General features: G+C 51.9%; 1 protein-coding gene across 1 annotated transcript; it reads right to left on the bottom strand.

Annotated features, from left to right (window-relative positions):
- Positions 1–7423: 7423 nt before the first annotated feature.
- On the bottom strand, positions 7424–15702 carry LOC149995723 (uncharacterized). Its single transcript, XM_090259291.1, has 5 exons — positions 15655–15702; positions 13799–13883; positions 12008–12134; positions 11208–11303; positions 7424–9164 (listed from the first exon to the last, which is right to left on the bottom strand). Exons 2-5 carry the CDS (start codon positions 13829–13831, stop codon positions 7861–7863), a joined length of 1560 nt encoding a protein of 519 aa, XP_090115417.1. The 5' UTR covers positions 13832–13883; positions 15655–15702; the 3' UTR covers positions 7424–7860.
- Between the last annotated feature and the right edge of the window lie 1392 nt (positions 15703–17094).

The raw sequence follows: 17094 nt of genomic DNA, 5'->3' as shown, positions 1-17094 counted from the left end.
CTTCTCCTAGCTGCTTCCTCACAGAGGCCTCCCAGGCTCTTCCAGTCAATGCCTGGTCCACAGGCCCATCCTCATCTGGGTCTCATTTCCTGCCCAAGCTGACATGTTTTACATTCTTTCTGAGGATTATAAGCCCCCCAGGGACAGAGATTTCTGCTTCCTCATCTGCTCCTGCACCTGCGTTTCCTGAAATGGTGCCCGGCTCAGTGCCTGGTTCTCGGCAGGTGCTCAGTACACATCTGCCTGGTGATGGAGACAGTGAGCTGGGACTGCAGACCTGAGTGTGTTGAAGTGCCTGACCCATCAGTGGGAGGGATGAGCAATGTCAGCAAAGCAGCAGGGCCAGGAGGGAAAATCCATGAGGTCCTAAGTCAAATCTAAATGGGGACCTAGAGCACGTTGCTGGCAGGGGGCAGAGTGAGGACAAAGGCTGTGAGGCCAGATGAGCCTGGTGGGAATCAGGTGCCAGAGCCTGGGAGGCTCGCCTTGACGGTTGTGGGTGTACTCACCGGGAGCCCCGCATCCAGAAGCCCAGCGGTCATTCCCTCCTCCTGTGGTCTCTTACAGGAACAGCTGGCTTCTCTGCGGGCAGTTCTGGGGGAAAGGGGATGTGAGACAGTCAGTGAGTAGGTATCTGTGGTGAAGAGAGACTTAAAGTGTCGGAAACTTTACGTGGGGGCAGAAGGAGACGTGCGGCTCCCAGACCCTGGAGCTCATCCCCCAGGCCAAACCCAACAGCAGTGAACCCGACCTTGGCATCTGGAAGTGCCTGCTGTGAGCCATTGCTTCTCTGGGCACCGCTGAATAATGATCTCAGATTTACCCACGCCATTCCAAAGACAGGAAAAGTGAGGACCAGTTGGGCAAAGGGGACAACCCTCATTACTCAGATGATGTCCAGGGTCATGACTACTTCTGTCAACATGACATGAAACCACACAGTCTGGGTTTCCTGGGCACTACGGTGCCTCAGTTTCCCTCTCCGCTAAAATGAGGTTGGCATCCTGACATGGAGATTACCTGAATCACATTGTAAAAATGTCTGAAAAGGGCCCTGGCCTGGTGGTTCTGTTAGTTGGAACATCATCTCGTTCACCTTTGTGGGTTCAATCCGTGCTCCGGGCCCATACAGGAGGCAACCTATTGATGTTTCTCTCATACACGGAGACCTCTCTCTTCCTCCCCAGCTTCCTGTCTCTCTAAAATCAATGAACGTACGTACTCTTGGATGAGAATTAAAAATGATAAATAGAAAAATAAACACGTCCGATTACGAAGCAGATCTGTAATTCATACACGACGGCAACGGCTGCTGCGGGAGGGAAACCTCCGTGTTCAGTGAGCAGGTGTTTACAGTCTGTGATGCACACACTACATAGTCCGTGTGCCTGGTGTTTTAAAATTCAACTGTTTGCCCAAATGGAACTCAGGCCCAAGGTAGGATGAGTTCGCCTCGCGTCCGCACGTCCCCCGGATCACCCTGACTGCGTCCCGATTCTGCCGCATCCCGTTTGTGCTGTTGCTCTCGCTGCAGTTCAGGATGGGAGTTACCTCTGTGCAGGGGCCGGAGAACAGGGCCCGGCGCTCAGGGCACCTAAGTACATGTTTGACGAATTAATACAGGCACGTGGATGAGGCCGGGCATGCAGTCAGTGCTCAGAATGTTGCATATAATGAGTGTATTCTGGGTTCCAGATGACGGGGATTAAAACCTGGTGTTTCCGGTCCCCTCCCATGGTCACCCTTTAGGGGGAGAAGGCCCCCGTGGAAGGTGAGGCTGCATTTGACTGCGAGGTCTTCCCGGCCGCGGAATTCCGACGGTCCCAGCACAGCAGGGGGCACAGGCGGCTCAGGCTGCTCTGACTGCACATTCGAGAGCCGGGTGCTCGGACGTCTTCCTCAAAGCCGGGACCCCACACCCGCCCAACACTCGTCCTGTGTGCTGCTGTCCCCCCTTACTGGTCCCCGACCCCGCTGTCCCGTCCCCGCCGCCCTTGAAACCACCCCCCTCTGGCACCAAGAAACAAGAAGAAGGAACATGACACAACATCGCGCGGCTGAGTACCCATCACGACCGGAGATCCAGGAAGGACGCCGGATCTCCGACCGGCTCAACCTCCGCCGGACCGTCCCCCCAACCCAGTCCTCCTTTCCCGAACCGGGCCTGCAGCGTCCCTGAGAGTCGCACGGTCACATCCGTTACTCCGGGCTTGCCCCACTCCCGCCCGGAACTCTAGAACCGCCGCAGCAAGGTCAGAGTCCTAGAACGGTCCCGCGGGTTCCCACCCGCCTCTACCGTTCCGCCCTGATCCGCAACCACTCACGGTTCGACCTCCGCACGAACACCACCGCCACCCTCCGACGCGGCGCGAACTACAACACCCAGAGGGCGGCGCGCGCTTCCGGTCGTGGCCGCGTTCGCTCCGTCAGGGGCGTGGCCTGTGCTGTCACACGGGGCCCCGCACGCAGCGCCCAGACCCCGTGGCCGGCAGCCTCACAGCGCCGCCCGAACGTCCGGCTGCGCACTCTTGTCAAGCTGCCGAGTGGAAGCCTCCTCCGCCGTTCGTCGGGACTGCGCCTGCGCAGGCGGCTCGTAGTACGACCTCCATAGGCCCGTGCGCCGCCTTCGCAGCGCAGCTTCTCCCGCCCGTCGGGGTATTCCTGACGGAAAACCAGTTCCTGGAGCCTGCACTTACTCCTTCTCATAAATACTCTCTGCTACCGGCCGGCAGCATGGCGTCCCTGTGGCCATCACCTGAACCTGAGGATAAGCAGAGATAAACACAAGGAGGGGCCCCAAAGCGGGGAGCGTTACTGAGAGAAATGATGGGAAGGTTCGATCGTTCCCTCGGTTTCGTTTCAGGAGACGGAAAAAGAACGGGTTTGGGTCCCCCGGGTCACCTCACTACCGTCCCAATGTACAGAGACTCCGGGACACGAACACAGCATTTAAGATTGTTTTTTGTTGTTGTTGAGTATATGAAGTATAGCGTGACAGTTATTTTCATTTAACCCAGGACGGTGTGTTCGTGAAAGGAGCGCATGTGAAATTCGCTCCCAAGATTCACTTCCCCCTGAAGCCGAGCTCCGCCTCCCTCGGGCCGCGTGTCCTTCGGGGAGTTGTATTCCGCAGCTGCTGGAGTACCGTCAGAGCCTGACACAATGGACTACTACTCCCAGGAAGCTTTGCTCCCACGAATCGCGATTAATGAGCCTTGAGTACCGGACAGAGCGGGACACAATGAACTACTACTCCCAGGTAGCTTTGCTCCCACGAATCGCGAATTTATGGATCTGCCCGTTGCCTCCTGTCCTCGGGAGGGACAGCCGAGCCGCCGGTGTTTCACGGAGCAGTCGTACCGGGCCATGCGTTTCGGAAATTATTCCCTCGTGGACATAGAGTAAACATGATTCTGAATGACTCGGGTTCCTCAGACCCAAGTTTTCCGTAATCTGCGGAGCCGCCAGATCGGAACTCCCGCTCAACGGTCGCCGCTGGAAATGATAAAGGCTTAAAAGTGAGGCCTCGGCCTGGCCAGGGAGCCTACACGACCAGTCCCAGAAGTTCCGTCCAGTGGAAGTCTGGGGCCGGCCACTGTTCCCAATCTGGGGAGCGCCGTCCTAGGGCAGGACGACGCTCTAGGTGCCTGTCTGCGCCACCCGGAGGACAAGGGTAGTGTAACTACGATTCTTGAAAACTCGAGGAATTCTGAAAACTTAGGTTTCTGGGACTCTGAGGAGCCGTCCACCGCGCTATTCCGGAGGTCAGACCGTCCGCCCAGCAGTAGCCTCTCGGAAATATAGAGAGAAAAAGCCCTCGAAGCGCGGCCTACACTAAGGGGGGAAGCCTGGACTTGAACTCCCAGAAAGCTTTGCTCCCAGGTGAGTTGAATGGTCTGTGGCTGCCCACTAGCTCCTTGCGTTGGCAGGGCCACCATATGGCAGAACCTTGTGGGAGCAGTTGGAGGGTCTAAGTATCCGAGTTCGCCAGGTGGTGAACAAGGTTAGTGTAATCATGATTCCCTATAACTCCTGCGTTTTTTAAAATCAGGCTTCCTGGACTCTGCTGATCTGTCCACTGCCCCCTTCTGCAATTTGGGGTGGCCACTCAAATGTAGCCTCTCGGAATTATGTATAGAGAGGTGTCTCAGCCTTAATCCTGGCTGGGAGGCTGGACCGCAAGTCCCTGAAGGCCCTGACCCCCGCACAGGCCTGGTAGTGCTGGCCCCCTGGGTGTGCACCTCCACCACTACCCTCCAGGGAGATGCACTTGGACTCAATTGTAAAGATGCTGGCACCTCAAAAGTCGACCTGTTAATCTACTGAATCCTGGAATACCTTTAAATAGTTTCAGAATTGCTTTTTCCAAACCACCAGAAAAATACACAACCTATTGGAAAGATTTCAGGACTGTTTGCTGTTCCCCTAACCACTGCCACTGTACCCAGGACATCGTAAAGCTCCTAAGTGGACGATTTCTTCAACAGACAGTAATGTAGCCAGATGTTTCCACTCATTATCAGGGAAAGCTGGGTTGACTCAGTCATTAGTGGCAATGGGTGAGTGCCGAGGGTCTCAATTACTATACAAATGTGCAGGCAGCCTGAAACCTATAAAATTTTATTAAGCAATATCACTGGAATGGCTTAAACTTAAAAACCCAATACAAAACAAAGGTGCATGGAAATGGTCCACTGATAAAATTGCAGCCAAGGGGAGGCACCAGAATGTGTCCTAGGTCTCACCACAGGAGTTGGGAAAGCTGGAAAGTGTATGAACAATGGGGGTCTGAGCCAGGACTCAATATATCTGGAGGGCAATGGGTAGCCCCAGTGGGCTGACACAAAGAACGGGGGGAGTTCATGGGGTAGGGAAAGGTAAATCACATACATGGGAACCTGGCATTTCATGGGAAGAAATGCTTAAATACCCTATTATAAACTGAATTGCAGCTTCCTTGCCCTCATGCAGGTATTTATAGTCAAATGAAGCCGTAACGGGTCAGAGAGGGTTCTCTCCACCTTTGGTCTGCCTAGAGTGATAGTCTTTAAACCAAGAAGCAAGTAATGATCGTCATGTGTACTACAAATTCTCTGGAAAGGGTTGAGGACAGATTCATGCGTCAGAGACGGGAGGACATGTGGGCATGAACTAATGACAGCTGGAGGGAGCAGTTCCTTATAAAGCAGAAAGGATGTTCCTACAGTCCCTGAGATGGACAGCATGTTATATGTTTAGAGTAGGATGATACAGATGATACATGTCAGCCTCAGCACCCCCACCCCAAAGATTGGGACTCCTTTGTAGGCATGCAAGCCCCAAGAGTCTGCATTCATAACCAACACTCTGGGTGATTTTGATGACGAAAGTCGTGGGTCCCACTGTGAGACACACATGTTCAGAAAAAACAAACAAGGTCTATGTGGCTGGCACACAGACACCTGAGGCAGACTGAGACCCGAAGGTGGGCCGATTCCCAATCTTGCAGCACTTTGTCTGTCACAAGTCGGGTTTTTCTTTATCTGAAGAGTGGTAGGAATGTCTGGAGGGTATGAGGCAAGAGAGACTAAATTGTGTATGTAGTGAAAAAGATTCTCAACCTGACAGGTGTGCCTCGGTTGGTTGGGCATCACTCATTTGATTCTTGGCCACTGCACCTGCCTAGGTTGGGGGTTTGGTCCAGCTGGGGAACGTATGAGAGGCAACAATGTTTCTCTGCTACTCTTTTTCCGGCTCTTGTCCTCTAAAAATAAATTTTAAAAATTTCCCTCAGAGGGTTATTAGTTATTTTTGCCATGTGGCAAAAGTCAAGGATGGCAAGACATGTAAGAGTCATGGTTGTCAGGGAGACTGCTTTTAGAGGATTTAGGGTTCACTGAAATCTTAAGGACCTTCAACTTAACATTAACAAAAACTTATTAAAAACTAGGGGGAAGAATTAATGAAAAAATGCTTCAAGAAACAATTAACTTGTACATTTCACAGATGGCTGTATCTTGCAAAATATAAGCTTCCAACAGGGAAGCGCTATTATTTATGAGATGGGACTTAGGAAAAATCTTGCTCCTTTTGTGCAATGGCACCATCTGTCCTTTCACTGTTGAGTCCTGTAAAGAAATTTACAGAGAGAACAAACCAGCAAAAGCCATTGCAGAAGCTGCAAGGCTCTATGGCAGTTAATTTCAAGATTTCCTATACAAATCTTTCCAATTCCATTGCATACAAGGATTTATTGGAAAATAATGCAGATAATTTAGTATGGACTGATTGCTGTGTACCTTGATCAAACGATTTACACATAGATTAGAAAACTTTATATAGACACAGTTGAGTATGAATGATGATTCCACACAGATGCCACTTGCATGTGTAGGACACTGCCACATTGTTTTGGGGGAATATCAGCGTCATTTCGCACCATTCATAAACACTTCACTCAAAAAAAATGATGTGAAATAATGATAAAGTTGGACTCCACTTAGGTCCTTTATTTTTTATACTTTAAAGATTTTATTTATTTACTTTTAGAGGGAGAGGAAAGGAGAAAGAGAGGGAGGGAAACATCAATGTGCATGAGAAACATTGATCGGTTGACTCTCGCACGCCCCCAACCAGGGACCTGGCCTGCAACCCAGGCGTGAGCCCTGACCAGTAATTGAACCATGATTCAAACAGCAATCTCAGTTTTTGGGAGGACACCCAATAAGGTGGTCTTACCTCCAATGCCCCAGCTTGGTGGGAAACTCCCTGTCCAGCAGAGGTTTCAGGATCATGGCTGAGAGAATAAATTTATGCAGGACAGTGTATTTTGTCTGGAGGGAGGAGAGATGGCAAATCTCTCTATAGAAGAGTGCAGAACTCTCTTCTCCCATGCCTTTTATTGAGAAAGGTATGTATGGGAGATATAAGGTCAAAATTCATAAATCATCAATTAGCTTTCAGATGCTTGGGTTACAGTTAACAGTTACAGATTACAGAAATCAAAATAGAGAACACAGTGACCAGTCTGTGTCACGGTCTATGAAACATTTTGATGTCACATTGGCATTAGGTGTAAGGCTTCATACATTTTTAGCTACAGATTGTTTATAGTTAACTAAGAAATAATAAAACCAGAACAAGTTCTAAGGCATAATATGCATTCTTCAAATCCGTTCCCATGGAAACCTCCTGAGTGGCCTCCGAGTCATGCCTGCCTCATAAGCTTTCTCGGTGTTCCGATTGAGTCTTCCAGGCCTAGGGGCCTGGCTCACGGTTCGGGCTACAATTCTCAAAACCACAGAACGGTCCCCTAACCCAGCCCACTGAGCCGCACCAGTCAGGGCTGTACTTAGTTCTTTTATAGAGAAGGCATTTATGGGTTTCTTTACCATTGTGAAAATCTAAAGTTTGGAGTCTGGTGACTCCATAAGCATTAGGCCCAAATCCAATACACTGTGACAGTTCTCCTTTTGTGGGTTCTATAATAGTGTTGATGGGCACACACATCTACACTCCTTCAATATCAACTGTCTCCACATACCCTACTGTTAGGATGATGATGAGTGTCCTGTGTGTGAGTCTGTCACCTTGATGATGAGGATGATTGGGTCAAGTGTAGGAAGGGATGAACTGTGGCTTCAGGCTTCCTATGACTCAGCTTACGTACAGTACCTGTTCCCAGTAAGTGTTCTCTGGCCCAAAGTCAGGGAGGAGCAGTGTGTGAAGGCCGTCGCAGAGACTGCACTCGCCTCTGTGGGTTTTGTGCTGCTTATCGAGGTGAGTGCTCTGCTTGAAGAATTTCCCACAATTTGAACACTCGTATGGCTTTTCCCCAGTGAGTCCTCTCATTCTCACGGAGGAGTAGCTGAAGGACTCCCCCTACTTGTTGCACGTGAAGGGCTTTTCCTTGGTGTGGATCCTCTGGTGTTGTATGAGATGAGAGCTCTGGCTGAAGGCCCTGCCACACTCGTTACACTCATAGGGCTTCTCTCCCGTGTGGATCCTCTGATGTAGAATGAGTGAAGAAAGCTGTCTGAAGGCCCTGCCACATATGGTACACTCATGGGGCTTTTCCCCGGTGTGAATTCGCTGGTGATTGATCAGCGATGTGCCCTGGGTAAAGGCCCTGCCACAATGATGACACTCGTAGGGCTTCTCCCCTGTGTGGATTCGCTGGTGATTGGTTAGGGATGAGCTGTGGCTGAAGGCCCTGCCACAGTCACTGCACACATAGGGTTTCTCCCCTGTGTGGGTCCTCTGATGTTGACTGAGGTTTGTCTTCTGTCGGAACGCCTTGCTGCAGTGACTACACTTGTAGGGCTTCTCACCTGTGTGTATCTGCTTGTGATGACTGAGTGATGAGCTGTGGCAGAAGGTTTTTCCACATTCAGTGCATCTGTATCGTTTGTCTTCTCTGTGTATGCTCTCGATAAAGGCTTTCTCAAACTCACAGCAGTGATAGGACTTCTCTCCCATATGAACCCTCTGATGTTGAGTGACATGTGTGCTTTGCTGGAAGGCCTTCCCACACTGACTGCACTCGAAGGGTTTCTCACCCGTGAGAGTCCGCTCTGTTTGGCTGAAGGAGGACCTAAAACTAAAGGGCTTCCCACATTTGCTGCACTCGTAGGGCTTCCCCTCTGTGTGAGTTCTCTGGTGCTCGATCAGTGGAGCAAGTTGATTGAAGGTCCTCCCACACTGCGTGCATTTAAAGGGTTTCTCACCTGTGTGCGTTTGCTGGTGTTCGTTGAGTGCAGAGCTGTGAGTAAAGGATGTTCCACATTCCTGACATCTGTAGAATTTCTCCGTTGCATAGGTTTTCTGTTGCATGTTTAAATTAGTGTCTGATTTCTCCCTTTTTCCATGCATTTTCCATGGGTGGGAGTCTTCTCTCTCAGGTATCATGGGTTGAGTTGGGATATCTGGGCTCAGACTTAAGTTTTCCCCCAACCCATTCACCCCCTGCTGCTTCTCAACAGATATCATCACAGATGGGAAGTCCTCCTGCACCACATCATCCTCAGGACTCTCACAACTCTGTTCCCAGTGGCCCTTAGCGTCCTCACCGTTAGAGGCCTGCAGTCCATTCCACTGGAACCGCTCTACCAGGACATTGTTGGATAATTCTTCAGAAATGCCTTGGTTTGCAGGTGAGTGTTTGGGCTTCATTCTAAAACCCAAGTCTAAAAGAAATAAAAATGGAATTATCCGTCAATCCCTATCCAGGCAGAAAAGTTTGTCCATCGATAGGTGGGTGGGAGAATTATTGCAGTATTTTGAAAGGTTTAAGAGATAGGTGGCTTTGATCTTTTAACCATATGGCTTTATAAACCACAAAAGGAACGAAAGAGAGAAGGAAAGTACAGACAACAGGGAGTTGGTATAAGGGGCACAGATGGAGTGGGCAAGTGGGGCACAGAGAATTTGGGCTGGAGAAGATGCTGAGGTAGGAGTGAGTCCTCAGGGGAAATGTCACCAGATGCCCAGGCTTGGATGGAGCAGAGCTGATGGTCAGGCCCCGGCGAACACAGTGTCCACCAAGCCAGGTGGTGATGGAGGCAAAGCCGCCGCGTGGGAAGGACCACTGAGCCTTCCCGTTGCTCAGAGCCATCTCTTCTTGGAGGCCCCTCACTGTTGGACCACCTCGCCCCAGATGTAAAGAAACCCTTCAGCTCCCCTAACTGGAAAGTGAAGAAATGTCCTTCACCACGTGGATCAATAAATGACTGTGTATGTTAGAGCCCTTAAAGCTGGTTAATTGTGTATGTCTCCCTAACTGGGAGGATCCTATGGGCAGAGCCATTGCGTGCCTTACTCACCACTGTTCCCTCACCCACAGAAGTGGTCAAAAGACCCAAAAAATGAAAGAAAAAAAAATGCAGTCCCTTGACCTTCCTCCTGGCAGGACAGCCTTTCTGCCTGACGTGGAGCCTCCACTCTGAAACTGGACTGGCCTAAAGGTGTGATGTGTGCACCTCTCCCATTTAGAATCACCCTAGTGGAAATTTAAAGGAGTAAAAACAGTTAAGTGCAGAAAATTGTCTCCTACAGATGTTTACATCCGAAGGCCTGCAACCTGTGATATGGTGTCACTTTACATGTGAACAAGGAATTGAGGTTTCCAATAATCTGTGACTACCCTGGATTTTTGGAAAACCCCATGTAACCACAGGGGTCTAACATGTGAAAGGGGAGGACAGTCAGGGTCTCATGAATTAAGATCGGACCAGCCAAAGCTGACACTATGGACAAGACCATCTGTAGAGGAATGTGGCAGCCTCAAGGGGCTGCACATTGAATGGAAATGGATTCTCCCCAGACCCCCCAGAAGGAGCACTGTCCAACAAACACACAATGCAGCAAGTCAGGCACGTTTTGGATTTATGACCTCTAGAGCTGTAAGATCATTTGTGTTCCTTCAAGTACTACATTATTGATGATTTGTTTATTATGAAGGTTTATTATTTGAGGAGAGAAGACCTGGCTATGACGTCCCTCCCATATTCTGTCCATTTGACATGGGCACTGGCAATAGGCCACTGCTTCCATGGGATCATGGATTGACACCAGGGGGAACTGCTGCCGGAGTGACAAGATACCCCCACTTCTTAGAGGGGTGCTCTCCGGTCACAGGAGCTAGACAGCAGGTATGAAGAACAGAACCACCCAGACAACCTCAGGCATGTGAAAGAGCCGGGCTTGGAGTGATGACACACAGAGGCCAGAGTCATATGTGAGCCCCTGCTTTAAAGCAGTGATGTTGGAGGGTCTGTTACTCAGTAAGAGACCTGCATGACCCAAGTGCCTCTACACCTGCTGTTTCCTCCACTAGGAATCTGTTCTCCCAGGTCATTTCATGGAGGCCCAGTTCTCAGGGTTCAGGCTTCAACTCCCATGTGACCTCTTTTCATAGGTGAGCCCTCATCTCTCTGCTCACGTCCTCCCCCAATTGTAGTCTCTACCTCATCACCTGCTTTCACTTTCTCAGGATTCATCATAATCTGGAATCACCCTATTCACTGTTCTTATTATATTTTTAGTTATTCATTGTGTGCCCCTCTCTTTCACCAAGGATGTAAATTGAGTGAAGACAGGAAGCTGGTCTTACTCATAGCAAAACAGTAGTTGGTGGATGTCCATAAAAACAGTGAGTAGTCAGTCTGCTCTGAAAAACCTGAAATCAGAATTGTAGAGACCAGGGCAGGGGAATGCGCATCTCATCTCACCTGGACACACACCTTGTGCAACATCTTCCTCCACAGGCCACGGCTCCGCCTCCTGCTCCAGCAGGGAGATGAGGGGGGGCTTCGGGAGCCAATGTCCTGCTCAGGGAAACCCAAGCCATGAGCATTTGTGTCCCTGGACCCTTCCCAACCTTCTGCCCCCTCCACCTTCACTCTTTCAGGATCCAAATGGCTGAAAACTGAGACAGGCCACAGTTACTGTGCTAGCAGCCCCCAGCATTCTTCTATTCACTCTCAGTCCGTGACCTCAGTCCTGGATCTGGGTGGACATGTGACCTAGATCTGGGCACCCAGTGAGAGGTCTGCTCTCCCTGCATGCTGGTAACAATGACCCGTGTGGAGGAGACCTGATGTCTGAAACAAGACAAACCAGGGGCCTCTCACGTGCATCGAGGACACAGTCTTTTCTACTGGTTTTGGTCACAGGAAGGTATCCTGTCACCTTCAGAGTGTTCAACTGCAAAGTGGCAGAAAGAAGTGCAGAGGGAGGAGGTAGGAAGGAAGGGTCTCCTAATAGCACCACAGGAAGACCCAGATCTGGTCTGAGATTCTGCAATCGTGGTTCTGAGTGTGTCCCTCTTAACCAAAGCTGTCCTGCCTCTGGCCTTCTCAGATGGGTTCTGTTACTCAGTGATATTCCCTAAACCAAAACACTCTTGTCCCTTATTCCCAAGACATATCCGAGTTACGTGCTTTTAATGCCTTGACTGCCCCTACTTTTAACCCAAAAACATTACAGTCCATACTAGGGGACACCACGAGGGGCACAGGTGTGGCCTTACCCACGGAGACTAGGAGCCCAAAGGTCTCCAGCATCACCTCACGGTACAGGGTCCTCTGGGCAGGTGTCAGCTTCCCCCACTCCTCCTGGGTGAAGTCCACGACCACATCCTCATAGGTTACTTGCTCCTGGAATGTCACACAGGAGGGTCCTCAGCCAGCACGAGCCTGGCATTTGGCACTGTGAGGAACAGCTGGTGAACAATGACCTGTCCAAATTAGATGGGTAGGGATTCTCTCAAGTCTGAGAATTTGGGTCAGGTTTTCAGGTGGGGCCTGGGGCCTTGCTAGAGGAAGGGAGGTCTGACGATGCAAGAGGACCCATCTCTGTCTTCCAGCAATATGGCTGAAGAAAGCTATCTTCAAGGGACAATTGATGCTGAGGAGTCAGCGGAGAGGAGAGCAATCCTGGGCCTGTGAGTTTAGCAGCAACCATGCCTGTGTGGAGGTGCCCTTGGGGTGGTGCCATGTCTGGGCGGTAGAGGAAGGCAGCTCCTGAAAACTCAGGTTGGATTCCTGCCTCACCCTGGTGGCCAAAATAATATCCTGACGTATCAAAGACATAAGCATAATGAATGAAAGAAAGCCCATTAAAAAGATTAAAAAGAAACATAGAAACAAAACCCCACTGGGATGCAGATCTTTGTAACCATGACACGAAGATACTCCCCTCCACCGTTAGGTTTTGACGTAAAACAAATGAGCCCAATGTTAGGGTCTTAAAAGAGCACCCATTTATCATCTCATTGTCCTGTAGGTTGGAATCGAGCACAGCCGGGATGGATTCTCTCTCAGGTCTCACGGGGCTAAAAGCAAGGCACCAATCAGACTGCAGTTTATCCAGGGCTCTGGGGGAAAATATGCTCCGAGAGTTTTTGGACAGAAACAGTTCCTGAGGCTGTAGGCATGAGGTCCTGCTAGCTGTTGGGTGGGGCCTTGGGAGGTGACCTCTCTCTCTGCCTTGGTTTCCTCCTCATTCTGACTCACAGCTCATATAGGGGCTGATTAGGGTCACCAAGAGTCCAGCACTGACCACAGCGTTCAGAATGCTCATCCGTCCTTCATTCATAGAATGCTTACTGTTTGCTGCGCCTTTGGAAATGGCAAAAAAGGCCAGAATTACTTCCCATGCAGCTGGTCTAGGAGGCCTTGTTCTCCATCTTCCTGCTTTGTGTGCTCCTGTCCTTTGTGGAATGTGCCTGCCAGAGTCCCATTCAAGACCTTTGCTCATGCTGTTCCCTGTGTCTGGAACGCTCTTTGTGTGAGCCTCCACTTCACTCCTTCTCCTAGCTGCTTCCTCACAGAGGCCTCCCAGGCTCTTCCAGTCAATGCCTGGTCCACAGGCCCATCCTCATCTGGGTCTCATTTCCTGCCCAAGCTGACATGTTTTACATTCTTTCTGAGGATTATAAGCCCCCCAGGGACAGAGATTTCTGCTTCCTCATCTGCTCCTGCACCTGCGTTTCCTGAAATGGTGCCCGGCCCAGTGCCTGGTTCTCGGCAGGTGCCTAGTACACATCTGCCTGGTGATGGGGACAGTGAGCTGGGACTGCAGACCGGGAGTCCTCTGTAGAAGTGCCTGACCCGTCAGTGGGAGGGATGAGCAATGTCAGCAAAGCAGCAGGGCCAGGAGGGAAAATCCATGAGGTCCTAAGTCAGATCTAAATGGGGACCTAGAGCACGTTGCTGGCAGGGGGCAGAGTGAGGACAAAGGCTGTGAGGCCGGATGAGCCTGGTGGGAATCAGGTGCCAGAGCCTGGGAGGCTCTCCTTGACGGTTGTGGGTGTACTCACCGGGAGCCCCGCATCAAGGAACCCAGCGGTCATTCCCTCCTCCTGTGGTCTCTTACAGGAACAGCTGGCTTCTCTGCGGGCAGTTCTGGGGGAAAGGGGATGTGAGACAGTCAGTGAGTAGGTATCTGTGGTGAAGAGAGACAAAGTGTCGGAAACTTTACGTGGGGGCAGAAGGAGACCTGCGGCTCCCAGACCCTGGAGCTCAGCCCTCAGGCCAAACCCAACAGCAGTGAACCTGAGCTTGGCATCTCCCAAGTGCCTGCTGTGAGCCATTGCTTCTCTGGGCACCGCTGAATAATGATCTCAGATTTACCCACGCCATTCCAAAGACAGGAAAAGTGAGGACCAGTTGGGCAAACAGGACAACCCTTGTTACTCAGATGATGTCCAGGGTCATGACTACTTCTGTCAACATGACGTGAAACCACACAGTCTGGGTTCCCTGGGCACTACGGTGCCTCAGTTTCCCTCTCCACTAAAATGAGGTTGGCGTCCTGACATGGAGATTACCTGAATTACATTGTAAAAATGTCTGAAAAGGGCCCTGGCCTGGTGGTTCTGTTAGTTGGAACATCATCTTGTTCACCTTTGTGGGTTCAATCCCTGCTCCGGGCCCATACAGGAGGCAACCTATTGATGTTTCTCTCATACACGGAGATCTCTCTCTCTCTTCCTCCCCAGCTTACTGTCTCTCTAAAATCAATAAACGTACTCTTGGATGAGAATTAAAAATGATAAGTAGAAAAATAAACACGTCCGATCATGAAGCAGATCTGCAATTTACACCCGATGGCAACTGCTGCTGTGGGAGGGAAACCTCCGTGTTCAGTGAGCAGGTGTTTACAGTCTGTGATGCACACACTACATAGTCCGTGTGCCTGGTGTTTTAAAATTCAACTGTTTGCCCAAATGGAACTCAGGCCCAAGGTAGGATGAGTTCGCCTCGCGTCCGCACGTCCCCCGGATCACCCTGACTGCGTCCCGATTCTGCCGCATCCCGTTTGTGCTGTTGCTCTCGCTGCAGTTCAGGATGGGAGTTACCTCTGTGCAGGGGCCGGAGAACAGGGCCCGGCGCTCAGGGCACCTAAGTACATGTTTGACGAATTAATACAGGCGCGTGGATGAGGCCGGGCATGCAGTCAGTGCTCAGAATGTTGCATATAATGAGTGTATTCTGGGTTCCAGATGACGGGGATTAAAACCTGGTGTTTCCGGTCCCCTCCCATGGTCACCCTTTAGGGGGAGAAGGCCCCCGTGGAAGGAGAGGCTGCATTTGACTGCGAGGTCTTCCCGGCGCGGAATTCCGACGGTCCCTCCACAGCAGGGGGCGCACGCGGCTCAGGCTGCTCTGACTGCACATTCGAGAGCCGGGTGCTCGGACGTCTTCCTCAAAGCCGGACCCCACACCCGCCCAACACTCGTCCTGTGTGCTGCTGTCCCCCCTTACTGACCCCCGACCCCTCTGTCCCGTCCCCGCCGCCCTTGAAACCACCCCCCTCTGGCACCAAGAAACAAAAAGAAGGAACATGACACAACATCGCGCGGCTGAGTACCCATCACGACCGGAGATCCAGGAAGGACGCCGGATCTCCGACCGGCTCAACCTCCGCCGGACCGTCCCCCCAACCCAGTCCTCGTTTCCCGAACCGGGCCTGCAGCTTCCACGGGCCAGGACTCAGCCTGTGCCCGCTGGCCAGAGCTGCGACCCAGAGAGTCGCACGGTCACATCCGTTACTCCGGGCTTGCCCCACTCCCGCCCGGAACTCTAGAACCGCCGCAGCAAGGTCAGAGTCCTAGAACGGTCCCGCGGGTTCCCACCCGCCTCTACCGTTCCGCCCTGACCCGTAACCACTCACGATTCGACCGCCGCACGAACACCACCGCCACCCTCCGACGCGGCGCGAACTACAACACCCAGAGGGCGGCGCGCGCTTCCGGTCGTGGCCGCGTTCGCTCCGTCAGGGGCGTGGCCTGTGCTGTCACACGGGGCCCCGCACGCAGCGCCCAGACCCCGTGGCCGGCAGCCTCACAGCGCCGCCCGAACGTCCGGCTGCGCACTCTTGTCAAGCTGCCGAGTGGAAGCCTCCTCCGCCGTTCGTCGGGACTGCGCCTGCGCAGGCGGCTCGTAGTACGACCTCCATAGGCCCGTGCGCCGCCTTCGCAGCGCAGCTTCTCCCGCCCGTCGGGGTATTCCTGACGAAAAACCAGTTCCTGGAGCCTGCACTTACTCCTTCTCATAAATACTCTCTGCTACCGGCCGGCAGCATGGCGTCCCTGTGGCCATCACCTGAACCTGAGGATAACCAGAGATAAACACAAGGAGGGGCCCCAAAGCGGGGAGCGTTACTGAGAGAAATGATGGGAAGGTTCGATCGTTCCCTCGGTTTCGTTTCAGGAGATGGAAAAAGAACGGGTCTGGGTCCCCCGGGTCACCTCACTACCGTCCCATTGTACAGAGACTCCGGGACACGAACACAGCATTTAAGATTGTTTTTTGTTGTTGTTGAGTATATGAAGTATAGCGTGACAGTTATTTTCATTTAACCCAGGACAGTGTGTTCGTGAAAGGAGCGCATTGAAATTCGCGCCCAAGATTCACTTCCCCCTGAAGCCGAGCTCCGCCTCCCTCGGGCCGCGTGTCCTTCGGGGGGTTGTATTCCGCAGCTGCTGGAGTACCGTCAGATCCTGACTCAATGGACTACTACTCCCAGGAAGCTTTGCTCCCACGAATCGCGAATTTATGGATCTGCCCGTTGCCTCCTGTCCTCGGGAGGGACAGCCGAGCCGCCGGTGTTTCACGGAGCAGTCGTACCGGGCCATACGTTTCGGAAATTATTCCCTCGTGGACATAGAGTAAACATGATTCTGAATGACTCGGGTTTCTCAGACCCAAGTTTTCCGTAATCTGCGGAGCCGCCAGATCGGAACTCCCACTCAACGGTCGCCGCTGGAAATGATAAAGGCTTAAAAGTGAGGCCTCGGCCTGGCCAGGGAGCCTACACGACCAGTCCCAGAAGTTCCGTCCAGTGGAAGTCTGGGGCCGGCCACTGTTACCAATCTGGGGAGCGCCGTCCTAGACCGGGACGACGCTCTAGGTGCCTGTCTGCGCCACCCGGAGGACAAGGGTAGTGTAACTACGATTCTTGAAAACTCGAGGAATTCTGAAAACTTAGGTTTCTGGGACTCCGAGGAGCCGTCCACCGCGCTATTCCAGAGGTCAGACCGTCCGCCCAGCAGTAGCCTCTCGGAAATATAGAGAGAAAAAGCCCTCGAAGCGCGGCCTACACTAAGGGGGG

The sequence above is a fragment of the Furipterus horrens genome, unplaced genomic scaffold (assembly GCF_987537825.1).
Source record: "Furipterus horrens unplaced genomic scaffold, mFurHor1.1.pri manual_scaffold_13, whole genome shotgun sequence".
Taxonomy (NCBI): domain Eukaryota; kingdom Metazoa; phylum Chordata; class Mammalia; order Chiroptera; family Furipteridae; genus Furipterus; species Furipterus horrens.
This window is presented reverse-complemented; position numbering and strand designations above follow the sequence as displayed.

What these genes read in the sequence shown, in the direction of transcription:
- LOC149995723 (XM_090259291.1), bottom strand. Translation starts at nt 13,831, where the DNA reads ATGACCGCTGGGTTCCTTGATGCGGGGCTCCCG. An exon ending in TCCTTGATGCGGGGCTCCCG is followed by an intron (nt 12,135 to 13,798) that starts GTGAGTACACCC and finishes GTGACATTCCAG; the next exon opens with GAGCAAGTAACCTATGAGGA. An exon ending in TGCACAAGGTGTGTGTCCAG is followed by an intron (nt 9,165 to 11,207) that starts GTGAGATGAGAT and finishes TATTTCTTTTAG; the next exon opens with ACTTGGGTTTTAGAATGAAG.